Genomic DNA, 15,092 nt, shown 5'->3' on the forward strand with positions numbered 1-15,092 from the left:
CGGCTAAAGAGATTACAGCGCTGTGTTCAGCTTTTTCGGGGAAATAACTCTGTGAGCTGTTTTAATGTGAGCTCATTTTTCTACTGCACCATCAAACCATGACAGCGCATGCCAATGAGACGTCGCCTGTCACCTATCTCCTTAAAAAGCCTCCACTTTCTTCCTTTTGCTTGTTCTGCAGGGATCCATCAAAACTAGTTCAAAGCTAATGCTTTTTTTTTTTGGTCCTTCTTTTCAACTCTTGGCAGGTGTTCTCCCGACTACGGCACTCGGACAGATTCAGTCTCCTGACCTTGATGACTGGAGCAAGAAGGTGTACCGTTTTGAAGGCCGACCAACCAGGTACTTTGATCCCACTGAGGAACAGTTGAAGGGATCTCATACAGTTAGAGGATCTCTAAAGCATGAGTGATGAAAAGTGAAGTTCAAACATAGATTTATGTATAATCTTTATAACAAACAAAGAAATATGATGCCAAACAAAGAAAGAAAGTATGGAGTCTACAAACATTAAAATAATCTTCATCCATCCTTTTGCAATACACTTGTAAAACACAATTTGACAAAATTAATACTTGAATCCTGCTTTTTTATCTGCAAATCCTTGTTAGGTTAATGAACTTCCCATGACAAGTCGAAGTGCATCCCATGGCCAAATGGTCAATCATAAACATGCAACATTCACAACTTATTGCAGTGATTCTCAAACTGGGGTGGCACTAGAACAGCCATACTGAACATTGAGCATGAACATTGTTTTCAATTGCACTCAAAGAACTTTATTATTACAGTTCTAAAATATTAGATTGCACATTTTATGTTGTTTTTATTAATATTTTTGAAAAATAAGCACAAATTTGAGTTTTTTAATAAAGGTTACTTTTCTTTACCCAATTAAAAAATATGTAGACCTGAAAATGTTTTATTCCTATAAGGCGAGCGCAGAAAATCAGAAAAACTTTGAAATCACTGACTTCCTGTAAATGTATTTTAGCTGAACCTAGCACACATTAGGCCATGAGAGATAACCAGAGCACCAGGTAGAAAACAGAGGATTACATGAGGAGAACATACAGTAACAAATCGGCGCAGCTAAACATATTCTCACTGAAAAGGTTTCAAGAACACTTTATCAAGTTTAACGTTGGTTACTAGTTGCTATTTTCCCATTCTTATGTTAACTAAAATATGATTGTTTGGAGCAATAAAAAAGATTCCATGATGAGTTAAGTCTGGTAATCTGATAGAAAAAACATGGCAACTATTTTGGTTGAGTTTCAGTGAAGGTTTCCAAATAAGTGTGAAATGTTTCTGTTGCCATTTACTGTATTTCAAGTGTAGATGTACACACTCCAGTTGAAAGTACAGTCAGTTAATTTGGAGAAAAGTTTGCAGTGAAGAACAGACATGTTAGAGGACAAGAGAGGTATCCCTCCTTGTGTCCTTTCTCATGTGACGCATGGCAAGAGATTCATTAAAAGAAGGTTGGAAATGGCAGATCTTAAGTGAAAGGAAGACAGATAAATGCAAAAAAATAATAATAGATTGGCAGTGTGCGACGTAGTTTCAGGAAGAAGCCAAGAAAAAGTGATAAAGATGGAAAGAACACAAGATCAGAAAGAGAAGGTGGATAAAAAAATCTGATCTGACTCGTCAGGAACAATGACATTAATACTTCATAAACAGAGGTATTGAAAATTCCCAGTGAAGCGCTGTGAGGGCGCGCTCATTTTGTTTGATGAAGCCGAGGCTTCACGCGGACTCTGTGAAAGGAGGGCCTGATTGCACTCGCTGCCGCATTTTCCTTCTAACGAGATTCCTCTAAGGAGAGGCGACGCAAGACGACATGAAGAGGCAGAGAACAAAGGAAGCGGCAGAGGAGGAATTACCATAGATGGTCCTGCAGCGACACATCTCAACTTCATGTCCTGCAGATAGGAGTTTGTTCACAGCGTGCATCAGGTTCAGGTTGAAAGGTATTTACATATAGAAAAGCTACAGCCCCGGGGGAACAACAAGGAGAGCAAAATAATTAAGTGAGGTGAAGAAGCTGGAGGTAGAACATAAGCAGCACGCTACGTAAAGACGAGAAAATATCTTAGTTTAGCCTCTACTAGAGTAGAAAGTCTAATGCTTGCAAACTGTCTGTCTTTAAAGGAGGTGAATTAACATTATGCATGTGTTAAAAAAAAACATTTATAAACCTCCATGATGTAAATTCTTCTGCAGAGGCTGAATATAGTGTTTATCACCTGTCACTGTAGCTGGAAATGGGGCAGAAAAATTTAGTATTTTGTGCCCTAGTTTTAACACTTGAGTATAACACTTGCACTGTATTTAAATCATTTTGGATATCCTATAGGTATAAAAACATTAAATACAGACGTTTCCCTCCTCATTATTTTTCCTGGAGCCAAATGGATGCTTTGGCAGCTTGATCCACACACAGACCTAGAATTTCACCTGCCTGAGATACAAGCTATAGCACAAATATTCACAATTATTCTTCATCCATTAATCCATCTTCATTCAGTCCATGATCCCTAGTCCAGTCGTTCTCGAACTGGGGTCACTGGTCGTCAAGCCGTACCTTGGCGGTCCGTGAAATGATGAAAAAAAAAGCTATTATTCAGGTTGTATCATTATAAAAATGCACCAATAACACAAACATACTTTACATGTACAGTATATGAAATTTATATATATATATATATATAGTTTAAATTTTAACGATTCCAGTTCCGATTCTGATTCCTCGTTTCAATCGATACTCAATACTCTGTGCCTAACCCTAGCCATATCACAATTTGGTGACTGTTCTAAATGGCTATACAATCATGCAACAACAAAAAAATTAGCCTACTTACATTTTTTTCCAAATTTTATGTATTTATTGGCAACACATTAAACACATTTTATATTTTATACATGTTTTCTTTAAGTTCATTACTAAACTACAAATATCTTAAGTAGAAACATTTAAAAATATATATATAGATTATTCCAGTGGTATTTACAGGTACAAATGGCAGATTATTGCATCTGATTGGTAGTATGCATATGAGGGGGTCCTTGAAAGGTGTTTTCCCCGAAGGCACTGTGTCAAACTCAAGGCTCGGGGGCCAAATCCGGCCCTTTAAAGCTCTCAATTTGGCCTGCAAGAGAAAGGAAAAATGAAAGGAAAAACACGACTCATTGTGTAAAATCACCTAATAATTCAGTTATAGATATCTCATTACCTCCGATTACTCAAATTCAATGAAGCTGCACAATTTTTCCCTGGGTTCACAGTTTTCCCACGCTTATATCACATGATGGCAGTCATTTTGAATGTCCAATTGTTTGTAAGTACTCTAATTTTCCACCAGATTTCCCCAAATGAAAAAATAAATTGGTCACAAAATCAAAGAAATGTAATATCCTGCAGGGACTAACATCTGTCACGTATTGCTTGGATATTGTTGGTGCCTTACATACTTTAAATACTATTATATGTAAAAGTGCAAACTAGGGCACATTAATGATAATTATGCTCTTTCTACCGCCTATAATCTGTGGCCAATTTGAGATTAAATCTGGTCCATAAGGGGTCCCTGAATGCTAAATGTCTGGGAACCCCTGCTCTATTCGATCCAGCTGCTCCACTGGTAACTAATCAGCTTCTTTCTTTTCCTTCTCTCAGGTTGTTCACTTTGAACCAGAGCTCAGGTCAGCTGAGCATCAGAGAGGGAACGCCTCCCGGCTCCTACCAGCTGCAGGTGCGCGTGTCGGACCAAACGTGGCCCGACGTCACCTCCACTGCTCAGGTGGATGTCACCGATTTGCCACAGGACGCCTTGAAACACGCCGCGTCCCTCCGCCTGACCAGTGAGTCCCACAGTGACCAAAGCTATAAAGAGTACTGATACATCCTACTCAAGTACAAGTACTGTTACTTGATTGAAATTGTACTCAAGTACAAATAAGTCATACATAAAATACTCAAGTACAAGCAGGGGTGGACTGGCCTGTCGACTCGAAGTGGGCCGCTACGTATTTGTTTTTTGACAAGCGAGTGAGAGGCAGGCATGGTAACAGGTAGCTAAAAATAAAAAATGGCAAAAACTTGGCATGAAAAGAGGAAAAAGTGACTGAAATGAGCCAAAAGCAGTCAAAAGTGGCCAAAAAAGGGCAAAAAAGAGGAACTAGGTGGTATGTAACGACAAAGGGGAGCTTAAATGGGCAAAATGTGGCAAACAATAGTTAAAAAGGGGCAAGAACGTGGAACAAAAAGAGGCAAAGTGTAGGAAAAAAGGAAACAAGTGGTATTTATTGGGCCAAAGGTAGCTTATTGAGATGAAAATTGGCCAAGAAAAAAAATAAAGAAAAGACAAAAACTGGATAAAAGTGTAAAAAAGAATTTGCAAAAATGGACAAAAAACAGAGGAAAAAGGGATATTTATTGGCACAAAAGTAGCTAAAGTCTAATAAAAGTGTCAGAACTTTTGGAAAATGGGACAAAAATGGGACAAAGGAAATTGTAAAATGGACAAGTCAAATGACTGATTTAGAAATACACTCAAAGAGTACAAGTACCCATAAAAGCAACTCAATTACAGTAACGTGAGTACTCGTAATCTGTTACTTTCACTTCTGCATAAAACTGGAGCAGCTCTTCATTTACTGGTAAAAACACAATGAGATGAGACTAAGTGCACACCCTCAGTGGTTGCTATGGTTACTGTAATTGATGGAACACGTTGCTGCTCATCCCAGTCTGCCGCTGGGTCCCAGTTTCACCACTGTCAGTTCCTGTGAGCTCCACCAAACACAAAGGCTTGATGGGAAAAGCCTTTTTTCTGTCTTTCCTTGTCAGGTCTTTTCTTTTTCTCCACCAATCTCTGTGCTTTCTTCTTTATTTTCAGCTGTTTTCTCGTCTCCTCCAATTACCATCTTCCTTTTATGTTATCATCCCACGTGCAGCGTTACATCTTTATCTCTTCACAGCTTACTTTTGTTTTTGTTGACAGAGCAAGTATTAAATGTGTGAACCCTCCTGATCTTTTTCCAGACCTGACTGTGGAGAAGTTTCTCAGCAGTCGCTCCGGGGAAGAACTGAGTCCTTTTCAACATCTGAGCCAAACGTTGGCTGAAATCCTACAAACTCAGCCGGGGAACGTCCAGATCTTCTCTGTGGGTGATGCCAGCCTCCGGGACCAAAAGGCCATCAAAGTCTGGTTTGCTGCACATGGTTCTCCGTATTACAAGGCTGAAAAACTGTACGGCTACGTAGCAGCAAACAAAGCAAAGGTAAGTAGACTAAAATCACCACCATTTCATATTTACAGCAGTGGAAGATGAAACATTTGGTTGAAGTTTTATACGTTACGCTGTCATTATTATGAAGTTACACTGTCATAGCATGAATAAGCTGTCATTAAGTGTTGTTCATTACCCTAACCCTTCCTTACTCTAACACCCCGATCCTTACCTTATCCTAATCCTTAGCCCTAATCCTAACACTTAGGCCCCTAGCTAACCGCACTAGATCCCTCCGCCTAACATCCAAAAAGGGCCAACATAGCTCAAAGGTTGTCATCATTTTGCAAACGACACCTTATTCCCTGCTAATGACAGCGTAATGTCAGCCTTATGTGTACAATTTCAAGTGTTTTTTAATCAGATACAGACATAAGCTGTGTTCAAAATGGCACACTAATGTATTACACACTCAATTAGTCTATAATGTCTACTATATACTATAAAATATGATTACGATGATGAGCGTTCCCAAGATGTGCTTCAAACCTACAACGACAGAAACCTGAATCAACACTGAGAGCTAATTTCTGTTGATTCTCCACCTTTGAAAGTTCTGGAAACATTTTAAGTGAGAAAGTGACCAAGTAGAATATCACATGTGGACATTTGATCCATAAAACATCACAGAAACATATTACATTCCGACATTTTGGAGATTTTCAGAGACCCGTCATTGTGCTAGCTGACGAAACTTCCGGTTAACTTCAAAACAAGAGCATTATTTACAAAAGCGTTGAAAAACTAATGGAGAGACAAGAAGAGATGCTTTTATTTTGAAAAGGGGATATTTGATTTTTAGCTTGAAGCTGGTCCAGGACAATTTTAAACATTTTCCGCTCGCATAAAGATGTGAAAAGGTTGACATTTATGCTGGAAGTTAGTTTTCACCTAACGCTGAACGATTTAGAAAAATAATGTAATTGTGATTTTAGCCCTCAATATTGCGATTAAAATTTAATATGTGATTATCTTTTAGAGGTCATCTGTCCCAGATCACATGACCTGTCAGTTTGCAGCTTTTGCAGTTAGAAAATGTCTTTATTACACTGCAATATTATCACAAAAGCATTAATCGTTTTAGTCTTAGTTTTGACTTCATTTATTGACATTTTTGGAAAGTTTTGCGCATCGCCGTGAGGGATGTGGAGTCTGATAGGCCAGTGATTCTCAACTGTGGGTCAGACCCAAAAGGTGGGTCACGGACCTGTACTGGGTGGGTCCGCGGACAGCTTGGTCAAAAATAATTAAATACTAAATGTCTCTGATGATGGACTTGTCCTTTATTTTGAAAAGAAAACATTTCCTTTTACAGGCATGCTGCGAAATTCATGTTAATTTATGTTTAGTTTTAAAAGAAGTTTATATATGTGTGTTTTCAACAGCTATTTTGGTTGTTGAATTCTAAAAAATTTCATTTTTGATCGTGGCAAAATGTGGGTCCTAGGGTGAGACCAGTTGAGAACCCTTGTGATGGATGGATGCCAAGTGTTTTTACTTCATTCTTATCGTGATTTCTTGTCTTTGCCGGAACAAAAAACTCTGAAAGCACCAGAACTTTATTGGGAAGTCACTTTGGGCAAAGACTGAAAGTTGTGACAAAATAATGGAAAATGTTTATTTTTGGGTTTAAAACCGAAAGATCCGAATCCTGCCGAAATTGAATGTCTATAAAACTAGAAATATTGTATTATTTTCCCTTTTATATTTTCATTGGTCAAAAGAATCCCTTGATAAACTATCAAAACATGCAATTTAACTAAAATAAATCTTGAATGAAATAAATAAAGGAATAATAGAAATGAAATGAAGCCTATTAAGTTAAATCTGGTTCTATAATAAACAATGCAAAACTGCATAATAGTTCTTTTTCTTTTAGAAAGTGCAACTGAAAATGTATTTTGTGCCTTAAACAATTGGACTTTAAAAAAAAAAAACGTGATTACACTGATTAAACGTCATATTTGTTTGGACCAGCAGAGGGCGCTGTTAACACAGTGGTCGGTTTGCCATGCAGAAATTCTTGCAGTGAAAGAAGAGAAGCTATGCTAGCAGACAGAGCTAATAGAAAAACGTGACTTTTACAGATATTCAAGTAATATTACAGATATTCTTTCGGTGCTAAGGGGTAATGAATCATTTATAAACATATTTAGAGAGTAGAAGGCGGCCAGACAGAAAGTAATTAGCAGACCCCGCCCGCGCCTACACTTGTACACTTGCCCTGTGCTGGTTAAAAAAAAGTACTTGCGATTCAATTTTCAGAAAATCGATATCAACCGTGATACCTATGAATTGATTTTTAACTGCCTTACGATTAATCGTTACATCCCTACTGCACATCTGTTTACGGACTCCATATCCCACAATGCGATGCGCAAAACTTTTCCGACAATGTAAATAAAATTGTGTCTGTATTTTATCAACCAGCGTAAAGAAACTAAAATATCCCACAGTTTACCTATTAGTTCATCTCACTCAACAGGGACACTTTAGAACCTCAGTGATTGGCGGACACAAGAAAATGATTTGAAAAAAGGAAATTTAATTGAAGAATCAAGGGAAACGCTCAAAAAAAAGAAAAAGATCGTGACATTATCGTGGACATTATCGTCAGTTTAATGCTACATTTTCATTTCATGCAGCTACACACACAAACATTTTTACAAACATGTGGACATACTTGTGAAACACACCAGCTCATTCATTTTCCCTGTAAACATCATATGCATATTCCATACACATTAAAAGCAGATGAACAGCTGCTAATGTGTGTACGGCGAGGATGGGTTGGTGAACTGTGTGTAGGCGCACAAGTCAAACACATGCATGTGTACACGGGTTATACATAGTTATTGTATTGGACTAATGGAATAATTACAAATCCCTCATCCGTCCCTAAGCCGATGTTTGATTGATAAGACAGAAAGAAATCATAACACTGAAAAATAAATGAATAAAGCCGATGATTAAACGGGGAACAAAACAACACACGTGCCACATTTGAATACAGATTAAAAAATGTAGCAATGGCTTGAATAACTTAGCAGTCGCGTGTCACAACTTTTTGCTGACAACAGAACTAATTGTTGACTTCAGAGGTGGAGGAGGTCTGGGCCTAATGGTGATAACAAAGCTGAGCTTTTAAGTTAAATTGACCTAACAAATTAACAAAATTACTTAAAAAAAAAAAAAACAAAACTTCACAAAATTACATCAAAAACCCCCAAAATGACAACAGAACTACACATATAACAGACAAATACATAAAAACTACTTAAAAACATACAAAACTACTACAAAAATATATGCAAAATGACAGATTACAAAAAAAAGACAATTGATGGCCCTCCAATCAGAAAATAACATTTTAGTGGCCTCGCTGAAATAAAAGCTGCCCATACTTAGTGATGCTCCACCTGTACAGAAGTGGATTAAAGCCAATTTTGATGGAGAAAATCATTTTGGGCAAATTAAGAATAAAGTCAAAATGTCAAGAATAAAATTGAAAGTGTCGAGATAAAAATTTTAATTTCAACAATAAAGTTGAACGTTTGCTAAGAAATTCAAATCTCTTTCATCTTGTCTTTTTGACTTTAAACTCAAAAGAAAAAAATTCAAATTGACTCGCAAAATTTCAATTTTAATCATGTCTTTTCGACTTCAGCCCCCTACAGCACCTGCACTGCAGAAGAAAGATAATTATTTTTAAAATCTTAAGTAAAAACACGTAATAACCAGTTTTCCTCAACAGAGCTGAGAGCAGAAGTCAATCTGTTTCATGACTAACCTCCAAAAAATATAATAACGCACATTTGGAAAGAGACAAAAAACCCCAAGGGATGAAAATCTCTTCCCCACCAAAACAAAAAGAGAAAGAGTCAAGATGACAAGCTGAGAAACAGTAAACAAATGACAGCACATGTACTTAGAAAATGACAGAGGAACTCCAAAGCGTTTATATAAAAAGATGAAGTGTTGAAGTCATTGATGCAGATCAACAACTGCATCAGTCAAACACTGAACTCACCTCAAATTATTTCAGTTCACATTTGTTGTGTGCCAACAAACTATTCTATAAACTCTCCGACACAGTCACAAGTTGAATTGAAACACTTGTTAAGGCACTCAATCCAGGTTTAACCCCGTGAAATTACACAAAGTGTGTCTCAGAGTGACTGTCAACAACTGTATGGAGGCTTTTATTTTTGTGTGTATAACAAATAGTGTTTCATAGGAAGAAAAGCTAAATAGCAATATATTCAAAAAGGAGTGGGAACAAGTGTCACTTATGAACTCCCACCTCTTCTCCATTAATGAATGAAAGAAAGAAAGAAATTCTAACTGGTTCATTCTATCAACAGCAGGTTCATATCTGTTCGTTTAAATGAAGTATAGCTTGTTTAAATGTTAAAAAGAGACTTCACTGTCATTCTTAACACACACACAGACAACTGGTGGCCCATTTTATGAACATACACAAATACAGAGAAATACCCAAAACGAGGAAAAGATACACAAAAATACTCCAAAAAAACCCCTTCATAATTATAGAAAAATACATAAAAAGATAATACACAAATGTTCCATAAAAATATACAACATGACTCAAAAAACACATAAAAGGATGACAAAAAATTACAAAAACAACCCCAGAACGGTACAAAATGACCAAAGAAAATTAGAGAAAATATTCAAAATGACTCCAAAAATACACAAAATTACAGTAAAAATACACAAAAGGATGACATAAAGATACAAAATGACTCCAAAAACACAGAAAATTACGTAACAGGGTAGCAGATGACACAAAAATACAAAAATAAATAAATAAAAATAGAGAAAATATTCAAAATTACTCCAAATATACACAGAATTAGAAAAAAATACTCAAAAGGATGACAGAAATATACAACATGACTCCAAAAACACAGAAAATTACATAAAAGGACAACAAAAATGTACAAACCGACAAAATAAATATAAAAATCACCTGACAACCTCTCAAAAAACTTTCCTCGTATGAATATTAACATTCTCAGAAGCCCTTTATCTTGATCAATTATTTACGGTAACCAAGGATCTAACTTGTGGCACATTTTTATTTAGCCTCTAGCACTAAGAGCACTATTTAATAATTAAGTTTCTTTGCTGATAGACAATTTAATCACAGGCGGCTGCATAAAACAACTGTTGTTATTAGCTCAAGTGGCTAATTTAAGGAAAATTAGACATTTAGTCTACTTTTAATCCATCTACTTTCTTTTGATTTGTCCGCTGCAGTTGGAGACGGTGGTGGGCGTGTCCATATCTCAGGTGGGCGTGGATGACTGTCCATTCACAGACTGCAGTGACTCTGGAGGCTGTAGCACCAAAGTGTCATTCGGACACATCCCAGTGGCTCTCAGCTCTGGCAAACACGTCACTAGTGTCACTGTCGGCGTCTTCAACGGCTCAGTGTGGCTGCAGTGGTCGGGAAGCCGTCCATCAGGCCTGCTCTGCTTATCCCACAAACCCCTGCCTCAACGGGGGCACCTGCCATGATGGACCCCTGGGATACAGGTACGTACGTGCAGGAAGCAGTGAGCGCGTATTAAACACAAGCTGTATGATTAGGTTCAATGGGACACGTTGAAAGAAAATGTATTACTATGATGTGTCAAGGAAGCTGTCACTTTAATTTTGATATAAGACAAGATTTTTTGTATAAAAATTAAATAAATGAAGATCAATGTAAAAAGGAAGAGATTCTAGCAGCTGGAAAGAAAAACCAAAGGACCGAATCTCAAATAATGGATGATTATATGATATTCTAGAGATGGAAAGATTTACCTTCAAATTAAAGATTAAGAAAGAATGTTTTGATAAAACTGAGGGAAATGGTTGGCTTATAAAAACAAGAAAGATTAGGGGAAAAAGAACACACCACAGGCCTTGTTTATGTTATTTTGTATGTTTTTTTTAAGTTATTGTTTCCTTTTATTTTGTAATGTTTTTGTTTTTTGTCTTGTGGAAAAAATAAGTGTACTATCTAAATATAAATACAAAATTTAAAAATTGGTCCAGTCAGATTGGAAAGGATGTTTATATATGTAAACATTGGCTACACTCAAAAATATTAAAATCACAACCTTACATGAGGGAGTGCATTGCCATACGATATATCCCAATACTAGACAATATGATATACATCACAATGTATCGCAATATCAATAACTACAAAATTTTACTTTTACAAGTACAAAATGGTTTGTAATTCAATTTATTTCATTTTTTTTGTTTTTAAACTTGCGAGAACAAGTAAATGATAACTTAATGTTGATCAAACTGTCAATTTCCATTGTATTAAAAAAAAACAGTTTGAACCTTTGCTTCTACCGACAGATTGTGATTCTGTTAATTTCTTAAATTCCTTTAAAAAAAAGAAGAAGAAAAAAAGGAACCACAGTACATTTATAAAAGTATGTTTTATGAAAATAAAGTGCTAAAATGCATTGAGGAATGAGTTAGTTTTAACAGGTCTGATGTTGTTTACTGACACTAGTAGACCGGGCTTTATGGCCTATGCATATGTTAGCGCAATTAGGTTTTTTTTTTCTTTAAACATGATTAAAAAATTGATTCTGACATTTTTTGGATCAATACGATAATTGTACGGTGAAATATTACGATATGTTGCCAAATCGATTTTTTTTTTTTTTTGCATTACATACATTTATTTTGCACTTTAAAAGAGGATGTGATCAGGTTACATACTGTATCTATAATACAACGTTTCTATAGTTTGGCTTGTGTGATGGTTTGCCCTCTGGTTGCCACTTTCCAGATTTCAGTGAATACTGTAACACTTGAACTACAAGAAAAATGTTTTTTAATGAGAAAAGTTTTCTCTGTCATTTTGATGCTTTTGTCACAGCAGCAGCTCTTGGTTTCCATAGATTACCTGCCAGCTCTGATTAGAAATCTGCTGCTCGTCTTCACATTCAAACTGTTACGTCTGACGCCGTCAGAGTTTTTTCCCATTTGTTCACTGATTAAGTCGAGACGATTTCACTCCGACATTTCAAAGATTTAATTAGGAAAGCGGGAGATTTTTTTCTTGGAGTGACGCCACTCTAAAAAGCTCCGTTTTTTTTTTTTTACTGACTTTGATTTGTCACATTAATCTAATGGTTCGTATACTTGATTTATCATTTCAGCCACTGATTTAACTGACTTTTGTGTTCTTTGGCGTTCGCTGTTTTTACAATTGTACTCCAAATGTTTCAATTGGTTTATTAGAAAATCTTGTGCTGAAACAAATGTCGTACCATGGTCCCATAATCATTTTATTGCCTTTTAAAATTGTTCTCAAATGGGGGTAACGTGTACCCTAGGGGTACGCGATGGCACTACAGGGGTGGTACTTGAGAGAGAGGAAAGTTACAAATGAAAGCAGTAAAAATATGGGTTTATAATGTTTATTTTAGTTAAAAATGATAATCACACTGAATATTGCCAGCAACTTACAAAACGACAATGAAAACACACAAAATAAGAGAAAAAATAGACTAAATACTAAAAAAAAACACCAAAAACACACACCACTAAGAGATAAAATACTCACTATTACCAGCAACAAACAATACAAGAACAAAGACGCATAAAATGGAGAGACAAATACACAAGTACAACTACACAAAAATAACAAAGAAACCTCCAAACTACATAAAAATACCCTCATCACAAAACACTAAGAAAAATTTAAATAATACAAACAAACAATATGATCTTGATTAGAACATTAACTGAAGATGGAGGAGATGAGCGAAAATGATAAAAAACTATAGAAATAAATCTAGTCAGGAGGGCACAAAGTCCTGTTTTCGTTCCACGTGTTAAAAAATATAGTAGTTTTTTGCATAATTTTTTTTAGCAAAACGTAGTAGTCGGACATAAGGGGGGGGTACTTAAGCCAAAATAGTTTGAGAACCACTGATTTAATCTTCATCATCATATGTTGTTTCTCAACAATTACAATAAGGAAAAGCCTTTTTGTTATTAAAATGTTCAGTTTAGTTTTTCCATATGAACCTCAAATACGACCATCATCTCTTGGGGTTTGATATGGAGGAAAAAAAGACAATTGAAATCATAAAAAAACACCAATTTACAAGAGCTAGCTTAAGTGAAAAAAAGGCTTGAGAAGTGGAAGTAATTCATCAGAATAAATCACTATATGAACTGATCAAGATCACTTTGTTCCATTGCCTTTTATATCTTCATGAAGGTCCAGAGAGAGAAAGAGGAGAAAGCAACCGAAAGACGGTAACAATGAATGACATTTAACGTTGACATTTAAAGGTATAGGGAGTGAAGATAAAAGAGATATTCACCAGAGAAGAGAAGGTCCCCATGCTGAGTCAACTTAATGTCATCTGATCTACTGCTAACTTTACTCCTACTGGACCACGTAGGACGCTGAACCCTAAGTGTGCTCCCAATGGCAGCTCTATCCCAGCAGCCATCATGTGTAAATGAATGAATGTGTTGATAATGTCAAGTTTTATCACATTTAAAGCTTGAGAAAGAGCCCGCCCCCAAAACTCAAAGATTACAATTCCTAGTGCAATCCTAATTTTATTTAATAAACGTGTGTGTTATTCATAAAGAATAAAAGTATATCTAAATCCTGATGGGAAAATGGAGACTTTTATCATTTAATCTGAAATTAGTATTATAGTGTGTCAACAGACTTTAGGCACATTTAGCAACAACTTAAGGTTAGGGTTAAGGTCTGTTTTTTGGTTTTGTTTTTAAATGATTTTTTAATTAGCGTTCATTTAAAAAAAAAAAAAATTTCATATCTTAAAATTGTTAAAGCTCCTGGAGATTAAATATGTTTTGTCAGATAAAGACATAGTGTAGGTCTTCTAGATCAATAAATTAAAGATCATTTGCTCAAGAAAAGATGTAAAAGGTTGAAATTGGCGCTTTAATTTTTGCAAAGATTTCACGTGTTTGCATTGTGGGATGTTGAATCTGTAGAGGGATGCATAGATGGGTTTTTTTTTTTTTTACTTCATTTTACTGTGATTTCTTGTGTTTTCTTTGCAATAAAAAAGAGAACAGTAAATGGCTTGTAACCAATTTTCCGTGTAAACCCCAGAATAAACATCCACCTTTGTTTTGGTCGCAACTTTCAGTCCGTTAAGATACCAGAAATGTTTTGGGAAGTCACTTTTCCAGAGTTTTTGGGAGATAATGCAAGAAATCACGGTGAAAATGAAGGAAAAACACTTCTATGAATCGGTCTATGTGACTTCCATATCCCACAATGCAATGCGCAAACCCTTTGTCAATAAAGAGAGTGTTTACAGTGGAGATCAACACAAACTTTCGAGCAGCAATTTTAACCTTTTATGTGGATTTATGGACTTATTTGATTTTTTAAAAAAATAGCTAACGTTGTCTTTTCTGATCTTCTTCAGATGTAAGTGTCCTCCCATGTTGGATGGGCCTGAGTGCCAGCAGACCAAACACAAGCTTCGGGGGTCAGGGTTACGCCTGGTTCCCCCCCATCAGGCCGTGCTTCCACAGTCACATCACTCTGGAGTTTCTGACAGAAACAGCCAATGGGCTCCTGCTCTACAACGGCCCGCTCGCCCTCCCCCAATCAGGAGAGCCGGAGGATTTTATTGCTATAGGTGAGGTTTGGTTTAAGCATGAAATGTTGTGTATTTGATTTGATTTTCAAATTACAAATTTAAGCCACAGATTGCATTTTTTTAAGATATTATTATTATTTCTCAAAG

The 15,092-nt window shown here is 36.1% G+C and overlaps 1 protein-coding gene across 1 annotated transcript in view; it reads left to right on the forward strand.

The window, feature by feature from the left end:
- The window catches only part of LOC114478434 (neural-cadherin), a 159,028-nt gene that overhangs the window by 128,079 nt on the left and 15,857 nt on the right, over window positions 1-15,092 (forward strand). Inside the window, 7 exon segments of the mRNA XM_074783833.1 lie at window positions 249-342; window positions 3,683-3,867; window positions 5,051-5,289; window positions 10,582-10,710; window positions 10,712-10,860; window positions 14,769-14,820; window positions 14,822-14,984. Of these exon segments, the coding sequence (XP_074639934.1) occupies window positions 249-342; window positions 3,683-3,867; window positions 5,051-5,289; window positions 10,582-10,710; window positions 10,712-10,860; window positions 14,769-14,820; window positions 14,822-14,984 (1,011 nt within the window).

The sequence above is a fragment of the Gouania willdenowi genome, chromosome 16 (assembly GCF_900634775.1).
Source record: "Gouania willdenowi chromosome 16, fGouWil2.1, whole genome shotgun sequence".
NCBI classification, from domain to species: Eukaryota; Metazoa; Chordata; class Actinopteri; order Blenniiformes; family Gobiesocidae; genus Gouania; species Gouania willdenowi.